Source organism: Lissotriton helveticus, chromosome 4_1 (genome assembly GCF_964261635.1).
Source record: "Lissotriton helveticus chromosome 4_1, aLisHel1.1, whole genome shotgun sequence".
In the NCBI taxonomy this organism is placed as follows: Eukaryota; Metazoa; Chordata; class Amphibia; order Caudata; family Salamandridae; genus Lissotriton; species Lissotriton helveticus.
Window position 1 is genome coordinate 1,563,012,318 of NC_136063.1, and position 18,376 is coordinate 1,563,030,693.

At 45.4% G+C, this 18,376-nt stretch overlaps 1 protein-coding gene across 6 annotated transcripts in view; it reads right to left on the bottom strand.

Moving 5' to 3' along the window:
- Positions 1-18,376, bottom strand: part of TNS3 (tensin 3) — an 851,445-nt gene that overhangs the window by 38,730 nt on the left and 794,339 nt on the right. For all 6 annotated transcript variants that reach the window (XM_078688177.1, XM_078688176.1, XM_078688179.1 and 3 more), the window contains 2 exons: positions 14,504-14,681; positions 1,266-1,912 (listed from right to left, as the gene is read on the bottom strand). In XM_078688177.1, coding sequence (XP_078544303.1) covers positions 1,266-1,912; positions 14,504-14,681 — 825 coding nt within the window. The remainder of the gene's footprint in view (positions 1-1,265; positions 1,913-14,503; positions 14,682-18,376) is intronic.

The window sequence follows — 18,376 nt, forward strand, 5'->3', positions numbered from 1 at the left end:
TGCATTTTAGGCGTAGCTCTTTTAGGCACTCTGAGGAAAGTTTATTTACTTCAGTGTAGGTAGTACACTTTCTATTGTTACAACAATCGTACAGCCCATCAAGTTTCAAACCTAGCTAGTTAGAACTGGGACAATAGTATGCCTTACTGGAAGGATGTTGGTTACAATAGTGATGGTATGTGCTAGCTTTAGTCCTGTTGAATACTGTCTCGCCAGTTTCCTGTAATAAACACATGTTAATGCCTTTCACTGAGTGAACAGGGAGTTAACCAATCTCATCTTCCAGAACAAGCTCCATGCACGGACGCTCCAAAAACAGAAATCCATTTTCTCTTTGGATGGTAGCTTGTATTTTAGAATGGCATTACTACCATTGCTGATAAGGAGAAAAAAAAAATTGGTGATAACATAAGAAAGCCATGCCGCCTTCCAACTGAATATGATGATGTGAACATATGATGTTAGGAGGTCAAAATTGTCTCTGGACATCATTCAGTGCACTAGAAATGTGTATGTGAGTGGCGACAACGCTGAAACTCTAAATCAGTCACATACGCTTTATCAATATAGGTGGGTGAGCCTATGTTGAAACCAGATGTACAGAAATCCTTTTGAAACCATCTATAAGCCTGCAATCATGACACTAAGAAATTAAAGACTGGGTAAGAACGGATGCATAATTACCAGCGGTATTAAAGTGTACATCACTGCATGCATTTCAATGCTGTTTACAAGCACGTTTACATGCACTTCCGTATAATAGAATTTCTATATTTATTCTGCATTATTAGCTAGAAAATGATTTATATTGTTTGAGACACATATTTAAAAACATTTCATAAGTGTTAACTTTTAGATGACTTATTCACTTTGACGTTATTCTTTTGGGTCCTCTCATGATGGTTTGCCTGCTTCGTGCTTCTTCTCTGCCCTCTGTGGATAACTGCATAAGTAGCTTCTCTAATTATAACTAGGAAAATGTGCACCAGCTCATACAAAATACACAGAAACACAACAAGCCAAAATGGGGAGAAGGACAAAGCCCCATAAAAGAAAACCGATTTAATTTTCCAATTGTACTTAGGCACCCAGGACAACCTCAATGAATTCATCCTTTCATTATTAAAAAGGTATATATTTTATAGAGTGCATGAAAATGAATGTAATTTACCTATTTTTTGGCACTCTGAATGATATTTTAAGGCACAAAAAAATTTGCAACTCCAATATCAAAGGCACCTCGCAGAGCAGAATAAAGTGCTCACCTGGCAAAGGAGAAGCGCTCAAAAGTTTTGAAAAATCAGGAAGGACATTTGGAAACGGAATGCTAATCGTACTGCCACTGTGTGGGCTGGAGAAGCCACTGGATGATGGGGAAATTGACCCAAAAGAACGCTCTCCCTCAGATATCCTCTTCTTTTCAGGCAAGGGGGGCTGCGGGTGAGTGTTTATTCCAGTATGCTGCAGGACTGGACTGCCCTCGCCATTTCCTGCTGATGCGATCCCAAGGCTGTGCTGCAAAAGGCCATTGTCCATTATGCTCGACAGCTGTGTGCTGTTGACAGTTTTGGCAGAGCCATTGGAGCTAGCCAGAAACAAACTTTGTTTGTCATCCCGCTGTGGTCCACCAACAGTGCCTCCAGTGGCATTAAAGTTCAGGAGTGTTTGGCCAATGGAAGAATGTTCTTGCTGTCCTTCGGTTGGAGGTGAACACTCTCGGCTCTTCATCGATGTAACCTGTCGTCCTGATGATGTGAAACGTGATGAAAATGAGCCATCTTGTGTGGAACCCGAAACATCGTTTGAGCCCAGGTAACTTCCGATGGACCTGCTATTCCCCATCGTAGACGACTGAGATGTAACGTTTGATTTGGCATTGCTTTCCAGCCAGAGATGCTCAACTGCAGATGGGCTGTTGGAAATAAAGGAAAATAGAATTGCTCAGAAAACTTTAGACACGATCCACATTCCATTATACATCAATGAGTCATTTGTTTTTAAAACGAGAATATGGCAAAATGTGCACAACACAAGCAATCAGATGTAACGAGTTTAGTTTGTTTTCAAAGCAAAACCTCCCACCTGGAACAAAAGAAATGTCACTGCTTCTTCATGGAGGTGGTATTATACTATATTTCAACGTTCCTCTAGAGAGGATCTCTTTAGAGTTTCCATCCCCTTCTCACGATCAAGAAAAAGGAATTTTAGCAACAAATAAGATCTATTAGTGCGTGGATCACTACAGTTAGGTGAAGTTCACAGCTAATGAAAACATTCAAGTTATGCAGCTAAGTGGTTAATTCCAGAAACTTTTAACAAGTTTCAACCCAGGAGGGGGCACACACTTACTTTTAAGGTTGGAAATATCAAACAACTGTCAATGGAAGCACAGTTGTATTTATAAGGCAGAAAGAGGAAAGTGATGACAATATGCTCAAAAAGAGCAGAGTGGAAGACATATCCGTGTACGTGTAGAAGAAAGTTAATAAAATTTTAAAAAATGATTTCATTTATTTTTAAACACAATTGAAAAATATACGAACACGGAGTATACTGCAAAATGAAAACAAGTCATATACACATCATAGAAAAAAAATTAAGCGTGAAAGAGGAAAAACAATTAGGCAAGTATTTCAGCTGCATAGAAGGAACCTGAATGTAACAGATACGAGAGCTACATTACAGACCTGATACTGTGAACACTTCAAACAGTAATTTACAGGGCACTTTCAGAGATGCAGTTTCAGATCAACCCAAAGTTCAGTATGTTAAAAAATAAGAGTTGGTTTGCAAGCATCTAGGAGTTTCTGCTACATCTGTTGGAATGCAGATAAAAACTGATTTATTTAGTAAGTTAAATCATACTCACGCCTAGGCAGCATCACCTCTTCACAGCTCCACTGAGTTTGCTCTTGAGAAAAGTGAACGAGGCATGCAGAGAGAGGGTCCACTTGCATCATGCCAGGTTAGCCAATAGAAGGGCTCTTTGTAAAGGGGTGACATCACTGGCTCTTGAAAGACGAGCTTGTCAGTCTGGGCGGGCATATGCTAATGAGTCCATGAGAGAAAGCATTTTGCAGCGACGCACGAATGTCAAGCAACGCAGTTCCATCGAGAAAACAACAATTCCCCCAGCGTGGGAAAACCGAAATGGGAATGAGATTCCTTTATTAAAAAGCCAGGGGAGCAGTTCTAGGGCAGAGGCGTGTGAGAACGCCATGGCCTTGATATATTTTAATTACTTTTCATCAACACAACACTCCCTGCGCAAAACTGTTCCTGTGCTGTGACAGAATACAATTTCTGGGATAGCGGCAAAGACACTGCCGTGCCAGCATCCCAACTATGGTTTCCAATGACTGTACTTTCAATGGATCACATACATGCAAGTGGACACTCAAAGCTGTGCCACAACATGCTTCTTCAGGGTGCAGAAATTAAAGTGATCAATAACAACAGTCGTTCGAGCTGCCAGCATGGACACATAAATAGTACTTCAATTCTTGACACCCATTTAATCAACCTCGAGTTTTGGATACTTAGATGAGTCAGTTTAGCTGAAGGATTTTCAAAAGTTTGAGAAAGTAAGTAAGTTTCACTGTTAATTCAATCATAGTAATATAACCCATCAGCACTCAACATAAGCACAACCTCCCACAGAATACTATAACTTAACTCAAAACATGGCTCCAGGCCCCCAAATTGGCTTATTTGTTTGCCACCTCAACAGAATACTCTCTCGCATATATCCACCCCTGAATAAATACAGAATGGTATCAAGCTGCATAATGCTCAAGTATGTGTCAAAAAGTAATATTCACCTAAAGCCAAACAATAAAAAAACGTACACCACAGCGGAACGAAACAAACTCCAATGTCCTTCAACAAATACATCCCAAGAACACAATGCTCCGCACACAGACCTGTAAATGATTCAACATACTCCACCACTAACCAACATAACATAACATGTGCATTTGTAAAACGCACACTCACCCAAGGGTACCCTGGAGCTGAATAACAGATGTTTATTGTTACCCATCTCAATGGTATTCATTCTAAACAATACAGCAATTAACTCCAGCCTGGAAATGTGCAATACAAAAGCACACTATTGAGCACTACAAATAAAGATCTTCTTTTATTTTCACCGGGCATGAATTGCGACCCAGATCTAATATTGATCCCTCAGATGAAAACTAGTGAAAAGTAGCAATTTTCCACCCTTTCTTTCCCACAAGATTCCATCTTTCCTGTAAAGTGATCACTGTACTGGAGTTACCAAGGTCTTCCGAGATGGCCAGAAAGTAATACAACAATGTGGTCTACAGCGGATTACCCAAGAAACTCGTACACAAGTTATTACAGATATAAAACCAAGCAAGAAGATTAGCTCTCAACTCGAAGCAACACAAACACCCCAAACCCACTCTAAGATAGGCCACAGGATTGCAGTGGCGGTAAGGATCAAGAATGGTATTGATACATCCAAAACTAGCCATAAACTAAGTTCTGAAATGTGTTGAAAGAGCCACGGTGCTGATTGGCTGCTAACTAAATGTCATAAGACTAAATATATGTTGCCATCTCTGGATGCAAAAAGCAAAACTCTCCGAAATATTCTCCCCCAGGTCTGGATGTTGCAGGCAAATTATCTTCTCTTCAGGAAGCTGCTAAGAGCTGAACAACTCAGATAATCGCATATGAGAGAAAAGAGACCTTCATATATCCTCGAGACAGTAAAAAGTATTGTTAGAGGACAAGCTGATAATTGTGGACAAATGAGTCTAAAACCACGCCAATATTCCAATATTTGAAGCACACCCTTTTATCTCATAGGGAAGAACTTGCTAGGCTTTAAGTCGATCAAGGATAACAGCACTATAACAATCTTAGTCATATTGATCATCACTCATAGTGTGATGCTTCCAAATTATATTTGACTACCACTAAACATGTTTGCATTTCACGGCACTTGAAAATGGTCAAAAAGTGTCATGTTGGGAAAACATGATTCACAACAATAAATAACAAGCATTTACAATGCAATAGGTCTCGCAGCATTAAAATTTGAGTTACTGGCATTGTAAATGACAATGCTTTGCATTAAATCTATTTTTTGAATTTGCAATTGGTATGTTTAGAGATAATTGGGGGGTGGGGCCACTGTTCAACAGCTGATTAGCAAAGAAATAAAGGTTTTTACAATGGCCAAGGGACAAAAACAACAATGTGGAAAAGGTTCATTTTCGTTTACTTAATGCAATTTTATATAGCGCGGACTTTGCTAGAAGGCGTCAGAGCGCTTGGCATGGGAACCTGTTGCAAAACATAAGGATTTAGGATTGCACGCATTACGTAAAGATACAAACAGAATTACAAATTGTGTAAGAGGTGTTGGGGAGCTCTGGGCTCCTTCTTTGGCATTTCCCGTTCCGTTCATTTTTGTTACTTAATGCAATTTTATATAGCGCAAACTTTACCCGAAGGAGTCAGAGCGCTTTACTTAAGAGACTGTGGCAAAGATAGGGACTTAGGATTGCATGCGTTGCATAGACATACAGGCAGAATTAAAGGTTGCAAGTGTGCGAGTTGTAAAGTCACGCGGGGAGTGGGGAGACTCGCTCACAGAATGAGTCATTGCCCTTTATATGTCTCTGGCGGGCCGGATGATTCTGTGTGAATGGTTGGCTCGGGGGTTTAAAGCGGGCTTTACATGTATTTACACAATATATTGTGTTTAGATCAACACCCGAAAGTGCCCAGTGCACTCGCATCCCTAAAGGGGCCGGATGGTGCATTTGGTTCGGTTTATTTTATTTTATTTAATGCATTTTTATAAAGCGCGCACTTTACCCAAAGGTGTCGGAGCGCTGTACAATAGAACCCGTTACGTTACATGAGAGAACTGTTGCAGGAAATAGAACAAACAAAAATAGCATGAACAGACTGTATAAGGAAAAGTAAGAATAAATATGACAAATTACAATGACTAAATAAATAAATAAACAAATTGTACCAGCCTCCTTCGGCGTGGTTCCACGGCTCGTGTGGTAACATCATGGTGGGGCCGCCTCCCTTGACCACGCCCCCTCCCGTGCTCCATGCTGGGGGCCAGTAGAGCGAATGTAAACCATGGCCGACAAAATGGCGGCCGCGGCCAGGAACATGAGTGCGTCCTCTGGGTTGCAAGCGTCCGGCGGGTCAGGCTCCGCGAATGCGAGTGGTGCCGAGCCTGGAGGTCATGCTGGCCTCCGGGATCCTGGCGGTGGTGGCAGAGAGCCGCCCAGAGCTGACTGGAGGGGCAAGCAACTGCGTAAAGTGCGGAGCGTGGACTTGGATAAGCCCTGGACCCTACAGATGCCCCGCTGTTCTTCCTGTCCGGTGGAGGCAGATTCCAGCCCGTGCTCCCGCAAGCCGGACGTGGAGCTCGACACCGAGGACTGTGCCGGGGGGGGCGGCTCTCACAGGAACGTAAGAAGCGAGCGGCGCAAGCGAGTCTGCTGTGGCCAGGGGAGCGTGTGGTTAGGGGGTGCGGACAGTGTGAGGCGCTACAGTAATGTCAGTGAGCGGCCCTAGTGTGGCATCGGACAGTGTGAGCTGCTCATGGAGGCTCGCATAGACTGGGAAGAGGGGTCACATTGTGGGGTACTGATTCGTGGTTGAAGAGCGATGGGTGCTGGAGGGGAGAGCAGACAGTGGGGACTACTTCGGGGTAACGGACTGTAATCAGTGCGCCCGTGTGTATGTGTGTGGCGGCGGGGGGCGGGGGTGTGTGGTGACGGGGCGCTTTATGGGAGAATTCCCGCGCGCGCTAACGGCACACACTTGATGCGTGTGTGCTTCACAGGAGACAGCGCCTGGCCGCAGCGCTCGTTCGCGTGCGCGTGCCACTTTCAAATCGCCTCCAAGGCGATGCGCGCGGCCAGGACTGTCTCCTGGGAAGCACACATGCCGACAAAAGGGGCTCGGCGGAGACGCGCTTCGCGCGGCTAGCCGAGACCTAAAAAAGAATTTGTTAGCAGATATTCAAATATCTCTGCTTGTCTTCAGTAGTAAAAGTGTTGTTTTTCAAAGACACAAAGGGTAATTAACTGCATACCAAGTTCATTTTTCAAAACTCCTGTAACATCTGAGAAGGGTATTTCTGATGTCCTGAAACACAGGTTTTGATGGGAAAACCAGATGTGAGAAATATGCTTTGAGACTTATTTTTTGGAAAATTCTTTTGCAATACTAAGAAAAGATGGATTTTCATTTCATTTCCAATCTTTATTTCGACCAATTGGTCATAAAAGATGCACATAGGTTAAAAATCACATACAATCTGTCACATTTGATAGAACATCAGTGCAAGATTTAAAAATCCACATCAAACATTATTAACATTGTTAAAAATGAGCAATTCTACAAGCTACCCAGCATTTTTTAAAAGACGATTACGCGTATACCATACATTTGTAAAGAATTTGGCAAGCGCAAAAACAATTGGGCCGGAAACATCACATTTTAAAATCCTGTACATAGGGATATATTCCCTACCACCCAAGTTCTTAATCAGAGGCAGCAGCCAGTACTTTCTGGCTGCCTTATATGCTGGGCAAAAAAAGATCACATGCAAGTCATTTTCCTCTTTGTCATCACAAAGAGGGCAATGCTTGGTGGAAGGGACTTGCGACCAGGTGCTAGAAAAGGAACGCAAAGGCAGTGTACCGTATCTCCACTGGAGAAATAACTTTCTAGAGAGTACGGGATATATGGGATCAAAAGCCTTTTCGAATGCGTAGAGGTCCTTATTTTGCAGGAATTTGGAAGAAAGGGATCCCTCTGTCTGGGTAACTAAGGCCCTTACCCTTTTGTGTTCATGATACAGATTCGCCAGAAATCTCTTAGAGATTCTAGGTGCTGTATCTGCTGGTTTAGTCCACAGTTCGGGGAGCCCCAGATCTGTGCAGGTGGACTGGATATTTTGGACCCAGGGGATACTGAGCGCCTTAGGGTGTTGTAATAGTTCGGCCAGTTCCGCCCTATAGTCGGTGAGATCGTCGCTGCTCCAAAGCCTGCGCCAGAAGGCAATGGGTCTTAGACTTATCTCATCGGCGAGAGGCCGTAGCCCAAGATCAAGCCTCAAAGGGAGAAGTGGGGTGCTAGGGGGAAGTGCGGTAATTTGTCTTATGAATCTGTTTTCCGTGGATGACAGATTCCGACATGGAGTGTGGCCCCACAGTTCAGCCCCATACAGGATCGCCCCCCTGGCCTGTGCCTTATATATCTGAATTAGGGCCCCCAATGGGCGATAGGTCGAACCAGTCATCATCCGGGAGATCCCCCCGGCAATTTGTACTAGTTTAAGGTTAGCCCTAGTTTGGTGGGTCCCCCAGGTCATATTTTCGTTGAGTGTCACGCCGAGGTATTCAAACGTGGCTACTCTTTCCAGCCGTGCTGCTCCCAGCAGGGGATTCGGGCGCTGTTTGGGGCTTGGATTCAATACCATATATTTGGTTTTTGTGGCATTGATTTCCAGTCCTCTGTCCTGACAGAAGGCCACAAAGGCATCCAGTATCCTTTGGATGCCCATGGGAGTTTTAGATACCAACAGCGTGTCGTCCGCAAACATTATTGCGGGCACACTGTTGCCATTTAGCTTGGGGGCATCTGTGTAGTCGGTGGCGTTCAGATGAGCGATTACCCCGTTGACAAAGAGGCAAAACAGGGTCGGCGCCAGCACACAGCCCTGTCTTACCCCTCTGCCCACGGGGAATCTATCAGTCAGCTCCCCCGACCTCCCACACCTCACCTGGGCATAGTTGTTATGGTGCAGCCTCTGCAAGGTCAATAAAATATCTGGTGGAACGCCCATCCCTGCCAGAGTGGCCCAGAGTTTTCCCCTGGGCACGAGGTCGAAGGCGGCACGTAGGTCCACGAAAATTGTGTACAAACTGCCGCCCTCGAACCTCACTGTCTTCCAATAGACCAAGTTCAATCTAAAGACCTGGTCCACAGTCGATACCCCTTTCCTAAAGCCTGCCTGGTATGGACTGAGGGCGCCTACCTCCTCAATCCATTCCTGAAGCCTATTCAGGAGAACCCTGCCGAATAGCTTCTGCGCTACATCTATCAGGCTAATCGGTCTGTAGTTGGCTGGGAGGAGGGGGGATCCCTTTTTGTATATCGGGACCACCTCTGCCCCCAGCCAAGTACTAGGGATTTCCATCCCACCGAGGATACCATTAAAAAGAGCAACGAGGTAGGGCGCCCAGACGGTAGGCTCCTGCTTGTACAGGTCTCCCGGTAGCCCATCCAGCCCAGGGGCCTTCCCCGAAGCCAGGCCTGAAATAGCAGCAGTGACCTCGCTCAGTGTTATTTGATCCACCTGAGAGCCCCGCCTCTCCAGTTCAACTGTCACAGGAAGTTCTCCGGACTCGGCGCTATGTAAGGACTGGAAGTGGGCCTGCCACACTCCAGGAGCTATATTAGGCTCCACTGCCGAATGTAAACTCCCTGATCCCCCGTTCACCATTCTCCAGAACAGGCGTTGGTCTTGCACTGCTAAGGCCTTAGTGAGCTCTTCCCACTGGTTCTCCTCCCATTCTATTTTAGCCTGGGCGAGAAGTTTCTTGTAGGTTTGCCTACATTGCTTAAGGCGTTCCCCTCCCTTGCCCTCCTTTATTACTCCAAGGAGTTCTGTTTTGGCCCGTCTACAGGCCACATTGTACCATTGAGTTTTGCCTTGGCACCTCTCTCTTGGCTTTCGTGCCTTACATGTGAAGTGGGGTGCTGCAACTTTTATAAGTTCCTTGTGGGCATCAAATAATTTACTCCTTATGTCTATTTTGCTTGCCACACTATCAAGTTCCCCCACAATTTTCAGGATGGGGGTAATCTCTGCATAGAGCAGTGGGAGTTTGTCCTTTTTTGTGACCAGATGCTCCCACCTAATTCTTCTCCTACTGTTATCTATGAGGAGCGTGGGGTAGTTCCCTTCTTCCTGGGTCACTAAGCCCTGAGGTGCTGGATGAACAAGGTCTAACTCAAGGGCATTGTGGTCACTATCCAGCCTATCTGTTACCCTAAAATCCTGTATAGTTGACCACCTTGCCAATTGGACCAGAACATAGTCCAAGTGTGACTCTCTTCCCCGGCGGTTATAGGTATTTTTACCTGGTATGTCCGAGTTAACTCTCCCATTACACGCTCTAAGTCCATACCTTAAGGTGAGGGCAGTGATTTGCAACGCCAATGGGGTCCAAGCTTTCGGAGATGGGACGTCAACCCCTGGTACTGCCCACCTAGCTTCTTCATCTGATAAGAACCCTTCCTGGAGGCCGGGGAGTGGCTCAAAGTGAGAATTAAAGTCCCCACCCACCACATAGTATGAATCAGTCGACAGTTCAGATAAAAAGATCGAAAGTTCATTAAAAGTCGGTGATTCTTTTGCCTTTCCCGTCGGCCTGGAGTAGATGTTAACCAGCAAGAGGTTGGCTTTATTTGGCCATGTTAGTGCAACCGCCAGGATGTCATCAGAGTTGCATAGGAGCCGTGATGCCACACAGCCCAGGTGAGCAGCAACCCATATCGCAAGGCCCCCTGAAGGGCGGCCTTTGCCCTCCCACCTAGCTGGAATAAAGAATGATGTGTAGCCTTGGTGTCCATGGTCCTCTCTGGCCCAGGTTTCCTGGAACATGCATATATCGCCAGTTTCTATATACTTTTCCCAGGTCGGCTCTTCCAATTTGTTTACTAGTCCCGCGATGTTCCAGGAGATTATCCTCAGGTGTTCAGAAGTGGGAGATGTCAAGACACAAGGGTTGGAAGAGGTAAGTCCTGGGTCCTCTTGTATTGCCGGGCCTGGAGCGGGGGCGGCATCAGTTACATGTGGCACCATAGATCCCCTCTCCCCCTCACCCACAGGGAGGGGAACCAAAGATGTCCCCTCTGCAGCAACTACTCCATCAGTGGCTGGGTAAGAGAATTCAGTTCTGCCGTGATCTATGGCGAGTAGATCATTCAGTGGGCCCAAACTTGGGCCGGAGGACAGAATGAAATTCTCCAACGGCCCACGGGAACCCAAAACCCCTGGTGCTATCCTGCCAGCAGTAAGTCAGTCGACCCCATCCAAGCCGTCCAGGCAGTTGAAGCGATTGAAATCCCAGAAAGGTGTATCCGGTGGTTGCAAATACGGGCATTGTACAGGGCCTTTGTGCTTGCGTCTCTGTTCCACCCTTGTCCAGTCATCATATATTGGGGCCTGGCGTTTAGGGATCGGGGGGAAGAAAAAGGATACTGCGAGGGTCTGTATAGTGGAATCCAGGGATCGGTTCATTCCTCTGCAAATGTGTCGAACCGTGCCTGGATCCTTGAAAGTTACCAAGATACAATCCCCCACTATAGTTTTCCTGGTCTTCCCTAGCCATGGAACCCTTCTCACCATGATGATTTCATTATTATACTGGGGAGGCAAGGGTCGGTTCCAGTTGAGCCATTTGATTACCTTTTTCTTAAGAGACTGGTAATCCTCATTTTCCCCTGATCTTAAGTGAGGGGCACCCGCTAGAACCGCCGTTAATCTATTGGCCTCAGGTGGAAGGTCTGGCCTCCGTGGTCTGGGAGTTGGACAAACGGGCGTGAGTGGGGGAACATTGACCTGTCCTTGATGCGTTCCAGAGGACTCTATTTGCAAGCTATGTGGGATTAAATCCACAGGATGAGTGGGTCTGGAGCTTTGGTTGTTGTGCTGTGCCTGGAATTGAATGGCCATAAGGGGTTGCAGTGGGGGAGCAGATGGCGTGCCTCTTGGTGGAGCTCTATTAGCATTATTTGCGACATCTTCTTTAGGAGGTTCCTCAGCCGCGGGAGGGTTTTCCACTGACTTTGTCTGCTTGCTTACTAGAGTGCTCAGGGTGGTAAGAGAAGTTTCTAGTAAGGTGAGCCTAATCTCGACTTTTTTTAAGCTATCGGTGATCGGCTGCAGAAGGGAACGGAGTAGAAATTCAATGTTCCCTTTAGCATAGAGTGGATTGTTTGGATTTGGCGTAGTACCCTCTTGTTCTTTGGTAATGGCAGTGGTACCAGTATTTGAGGGTTTAGAAAGAGGCACTATCTCCGTTTGCTTCCCCTGAAGAACACTATTTTGCAATTTCTTGCCAAAATCCAGGTGGGATATTTTAGGTTTCCCCCGCCCCCCCATTGTTTTCCGAGCACGTTTATTGGGTGGGGGCCTATGTAACTCCACCACTACATTTATTTTGGGCTTGCTCTTATTGGCCAATTGGATAGGTGGAATTTGGGTTAGCAGGTTGACAGGAGAATTCGAAGTCCCTAGGGGAACTGGCTCTATGTTTTGTACAAGCGCTATCCCTGGAGTGGGGGGGATTTCCCTTAGTAGGACAGGGAAGTCCTCTAATGTCGAATTATTTATACTGCTAGATAGCACGCCTCCCTCTTGAGTGTTGGGGAAGGGGCTGATGTCGATCAAGGACCTGTTTTTTATGGATTCAATAGAGCGCCTGCGCTCCGCCCTGCGTTTCTCAAGTGAACCGTCCATAAACACCTCACCTTTATTGGGTTTGAAATAATTGTCCAAAGTCCCGGAGCTGGCGGCTCCATCCCTTGAGGGGGTTTCCCGGTGTGTAGGCGAGGACATTACCTTGGTTATGTCACGGGAAGAAGTCAAGAGAGAGGGCCCAGCCCGGCCTCCTTCGGCCACTGACGGCCTAGGACGGTCCCGCCCTTGTCCCGGGCTTCTCCCGGCACCCTCCCGCGCGCTCCCGCGCAGCTGGGCAGTTGGCTCAGTAAGTACTGACTGAAGGTAAGGGGGAGGAGCCGTTGCCGGTCAGGTGGGGCTGGGCGGGGCGGTCAGGGAGAGCAGGCCAGCTGGAAACGGCCAGGGCAACCCGGGACTCCTGGTATACTGAGTCCGGGTTGCTGCTCGCAGCCCTGTCAAACACTCACCGCCCAGCAGCAGAGGAGAAAGCACAGCCTCGGAATGCCCCTTCCAGCGACGTGGGACCCGCGAAGCGGGTTCCACTAGGTGTGATTGAAGGTCCGTGGGCAGGCAGCAAAGTGGCGTCAGCAGCGAGGAAAACAGCGTCCGTGTGAGTCCCAAGGCAGAGGGAAATCACTGCCGCTTTTGAAGCAGGTGGGGCTGGGCGGGGCGGTCAGGGAGAGCAGGCCAGCTGGAAACGGCCAGGGCAACCCGGGACTCCTGGGATACTGAGTCCGGGTTGCTGCTCGCAGCCCTGTCACACACTCACCGCCCAGCAGCAGAGGAGAAAGCACAGCCTCGGAATGCCCCTTCCAGCGACGTGGGACCCGCGAAGCGGGTTCCACTAGGTGTGATTGAAGGTCCGTGGGCAGGCAGCAAAGTGGCGTCAGCAGCGAGGAAAACAGCGTCCGTGTGAGTGTGAGATGGATTTTATACATTGTACAGCTGAGATGGAGAAGCAATGATTTGGTGGAACCCAGGGAGTTGAAAGGCGATAATGATATTTGAACAGGACTGCTTGGATAAGTATTCTGCACCCACTGTCCACTCTCACAGCTTTGTACAAATTCAATTTTACCATGCTGCACTGGGGTGTTTCCCAGTATCGAGTGCACGTACAATTCTATCCCGAGCAGTCCTCTTCCTAAGTCAGATGTTTTCAACAGAAATCACAATCTCTTCATAACAAACCTCAAATACAACAACAAAGGCAAATACACTTGAACAAAACAAGTTAAATGAGTGGGGTTACCACAGACTTCTATATCAAAATGAAACTGAAGAGGACTGTTGAAGACACATTTATCAAACTTGCAGGAGATTAAAAACATATGGAAGTGGAAAATCTAAAGTGGCTAGGTCATTGTCCCTAAAGTGGCAGCAGAGAATAGCATCACATGGTGGTTTGGAAGTCGTATGAATGTAAGATTGCAGTCAATGTCATCAGCAGTCAGTTTGATGGACTTCGCTTCATGAGGCTAAATGAGACTAAACTGGAATATGTATATATATATATATATATATATATATATATATATATATATATATATATATATATATATATATACAGTTTTGCAATAGATTCAGAAATAACCCAAATGAAATGAAGTAAGGCATGGGGATAGAAAAAATTCCACCCTATAGAGGTACATTTTATTTCTATGCAATTTAGAGATGATAGAGTGAGGAAATCTATTATATTAGCATTATGTGCATTAATTTCACACTCTTAAAATAAAAACTTTAGCGTACTGCGAAACTGCTATGCACGGCTAAAAGATACATCCCCTGAAAAAGTTTGCATCTTTCCGAAGACACTGACTGACACAACTACAAGCTTATACAGAAATTAATTTAACAGTGCTTCAAAGAGTTTAAAACTACTTTGCAAGACATTATTACTTTCACAACTTCTCAGAAATCGGTCTGGCCTCAAGCCACCTCACACTGTGTGGAATGTCTTCGAAGTGGCAACAAAATACCGGATTTAAAGTATTTGAGGTTAAATCAGTTTCTTACCTTTCTCCTCTGGACGCGGGACTGCGGCTTGATATGGTGCATGGAGAGGCAAAGGCTCGCTGACAGGAAGAAGCAGATGACACTTCCGTCCTGAAGAGGGCAGAGTTCGCTCCAACAGAGCTGTCCGACATTGCGAGGGTGTTGTTGAGGGTTTCTGGGTAACTACGGGTCTCTGAGGCTAAAGAGCATGAAAAGAAAGCTTTTAAAACAAATGCCATCTTTTTTAGGAAGCAGGTTTGTAATTTATAACAATTTGAACTAACAGCTACATGTCTCACTGGCGTATGGTTACACTAAAGTCGTTTTTACTGCTCAAGTTAAGGCAGGCAAACAATGATCTTGAAACATTCATATACTACAATGGTTTAAAAAGATAAACAAATTAACTACATGAAACACGTTTAGTTATGACTAATTTGTCATACATTTTTAATTGTCAACATCCTCAGTGCAATATGTTCCAAAGTAATACATGCATTTATTTCCATCTGTTTATTACCCTACAGGCATAGACCTCATGTTATTGTGAATATCTAGAAATTAAATCGGAAATACTTCCCATATCCAGATCATTTACCGGAACTAATTTTTTCGGGTGTGAAAATATTCATATTCACATCAAAACTGTTGTACAATGTTATTTATTGATACCTTGTACATCAATGATTTTTTGTTTATGTGGAACACTAACATCTTAAGAAGAAAAAATCTACATGCAACTGGCCATTGATACACAGCAGAGTTAAGCAAGGTGTGTGGTCACAGGTGATGTGCTGGAGTGTAGACGATGCAACTAGACCGAGTAACAAACCAAGAAGTATGAGAAATATACATATTTACAAATTAGTGAAGAACATTCAGCTTGCCTGGAGTGCTCAATGAAGACAGACACATTTGAATATTATGCTTAGGACAAGATTAGGATTTGATGCATGGTAAATAAGCAGCTACTTTGAGTTCAGATGGGAGGTAGCTCTAGAGTTGGGGCCAAACAGATGAAGTGAGGGGAAAGACAATGTAGCACTCAGCAGTGTAGACACTGATAGGGGGATGGTTAAGAGTAAAGTGACCGAGTAGCTGAAATATCTGGAAATGATGAAGCCTGCATGATTAGGAAGGATACACCGAGGATTGCCTAAAATAATATTAAACAAGCATTTGCAATGCAATAGGTCTCGCATTAGGAAAGTTTGAGCTATTGGTATTGTAAATGACACATTTTTTATTTATGTGTTGGTTTTGAAAATAGCGAACTTAATAGCTTTGTCATTTACAATGCCAATAGTTTTAACTTTCTCAAATGTGACACCTATAGCATTTATAATGCAATATGAGTTGTATTTACGTGATTTAGATGTATTGATATTACAAAGAACAATGGCTTTTACATTTTTTAATAATTAATACTTAAATACAAGTTATTGTAATTTATAATGGCAATAGCTTAAACTTTTGTAAATAATTTTTGTGAAGATTATGTTAATTGTATTTTATTGTGATGAAAATCCAAGAACAGAAGTGAAATATTAACATCTTTTTGTGACATTTGTAATAAAGCTTGAAACATTGAGAGAACATATTTGAACCAGTTGTTGAATGGTTGCACAGATTGATTGTGTGGAGGTGCTGAGTGATGTTGTGGTGGCGACGAGAGATGCTGTGGCGTTCAGTGATGCTGTGGTAGCGCCTAGTGATGTTGGATTTCCCATGAGTGATGCTGTGGTGGTGCTGAGTGATGCTTTGGTGAAGCAATAGATAGATAGAGTGAGGGAGATAGATAGAGGGAGGGCAAAAGATAGATGGACAGATAGAGTGATGGCGATAAATAGAGTGAGAGCGATAGATAGAGTGTATTTATGTTGCATTGAGTAGTGTAAGTATGAGGTGTGTAATTATATGGCACTGAGTGGTAATATGGGGAGTGTATGTTGTATTCAGTAGAGTAATTATGTGGCACTGAGTGGTATTTGGAGGGTATGTTGCATTGAGTGCAGTGTACTTACGTAGCATATAATTATATGGCACTGAGTGGTATTGTTGGAGTGTATGTTGCATTGAGTGCAGTGTAATTATATAGCATATCATAATGTGGAACTGAGTGGTATTGTGTGGAGTGTGTATTACATTCATTAGAGTAATTATATGGTGTGTAATTATGTGGCACTGAGTGGGATTTGGAGTGAATGTTGCATTGAGTGCAGTGTAATTATGTGGCGTGTAATTGTGTGGTACTCAGTGGTATTTGGAGTGTATGTTGCATGGAGTGCAGTGTAAATATGTGGTGTGTAATTATGTGGCACTGAGTGGTATTTGGAGTGTATGTTGCATTGAGTGCAGTGTAATTATGCGCCGTGTAAATATGTGGCACTGAGTGGTATCTGGAGTGTATGTTGCATTGAGCGCAGTGTAATTATGTAGCATGTAATTATGTGGCACTGAGTGGTATTGTTTGGAGTGTATGTTGCATTGAGCGCAGTGTAATTATTTAGCATGTAATTATGTGGCACTGAGTGGTATTGTGTAGAGTGTATGTTGTATTCAGTAGAGTGTAATTGTGAGGCGTGTAATTTTGTGGCACTGAGTGGTATTGTTTGGAGTGTATGTTGCATTGAGTGCAGTGTAATTATGTAGCATATAATTATGTGGCACTGAGTGGTATTGTGTGGAGTGTGTGTTGCATTCAGTAGAGTGTAATTATGTTGCATATAACTATGTGGCACTGAGTGGTATTTGGAGTGTATGTTGCATTGATAGCTGTGTAATTATGTGGCAGTGCAGTGTGTGTGCGGCAGCCAGTGTGTGTGTGTGTGTGTGAGGCAGCGCAGTGTGGGTGTGTGTGAGGCAGCGCAGTGTGTGTGGCAGCGCAGTGTGTGTTTGTGAGGCAGTGTGTGTGTGTGTGAGGCAGCACTGTGTGTGTGTGAGGCAGCGCAGTGTGTGTGTGTGTGTGTGAGGCACCGCAGTGTGTGTGTGTGTGTGTGTGAGGCAGCGCAGTGTGTGCGTGTGTGAGGCAGCGCAGTGTGTGTGTGTGTGTGAGGCAGCGCAGTGTGTGTGTGTGTGTGTGAGGCAGCTCAGTGTGTGTGTGAGGCAGGGCAGTGTGGGTGTGATGCATCACAGTGGGTGTGAGGCAGCACAGTGTGGGTGTGAGGCATTGCAGTGTGTGTGTATGATGCAGCGCAGTGTGTGTGTGAAGCAGCGCAGTGTGTGTGTGTGAGGCAGCGCATTTTGTGTGTGAGGCAGGGCAGTGTGTGTGTGTGAGGCAAGGCAGTGTGTGTGAGGCAAGGCAGTGTGTGAGGCAGCACAGTGTGTATCATGGCAGTGTGCGTGTGAGGCAGTGCAGTGTGTGTGTGAGGCAGTGCAGTGTGTGTGTGATGCAGCGCAGTGTGTGTGAAGCAGTGCAGTGTGTGTGAAGCAGCGCAGTGTGTGTGTGTTGAGGCAGCACAATGTGTGTGTGGCAGCGCATTGTGTGTGTGAGGCAGGGCAGTGTGTGTGTGAGGCAAGGCAGTGTGTGAGGCAGCACAGTGTGTATCATGGCAGTGTGTGTGTGATGCAGCGCAGTGTGTGTGTGAGGCAGTGCAGTGTGTGTCTCACAGTGCAGTTTGTGTCTCACAGTGCAGTGTGTGTGATAGGACAGTGTGAGTGACACACAGCAGTGTGCGACTACATACTGTGTGACAGCGCAGTGTGTATGTGTGAGGCAGCGCAGTGTGTGTGTGAGGCAGCGCAGTGTTTGTGTGTGTGTGAGGCAGCGTAGTGTGTGTGTGAGGCAGCGCAGTGTGTGTGTGAGGCAGCGCAGTGTTTGTGTGAGGCAGCGCAGTGTGTGTGAGGCAGCGCAGTGTGTGTTTGTAAGGCAGCGCAGTGTGTGTTTGTGAGGCA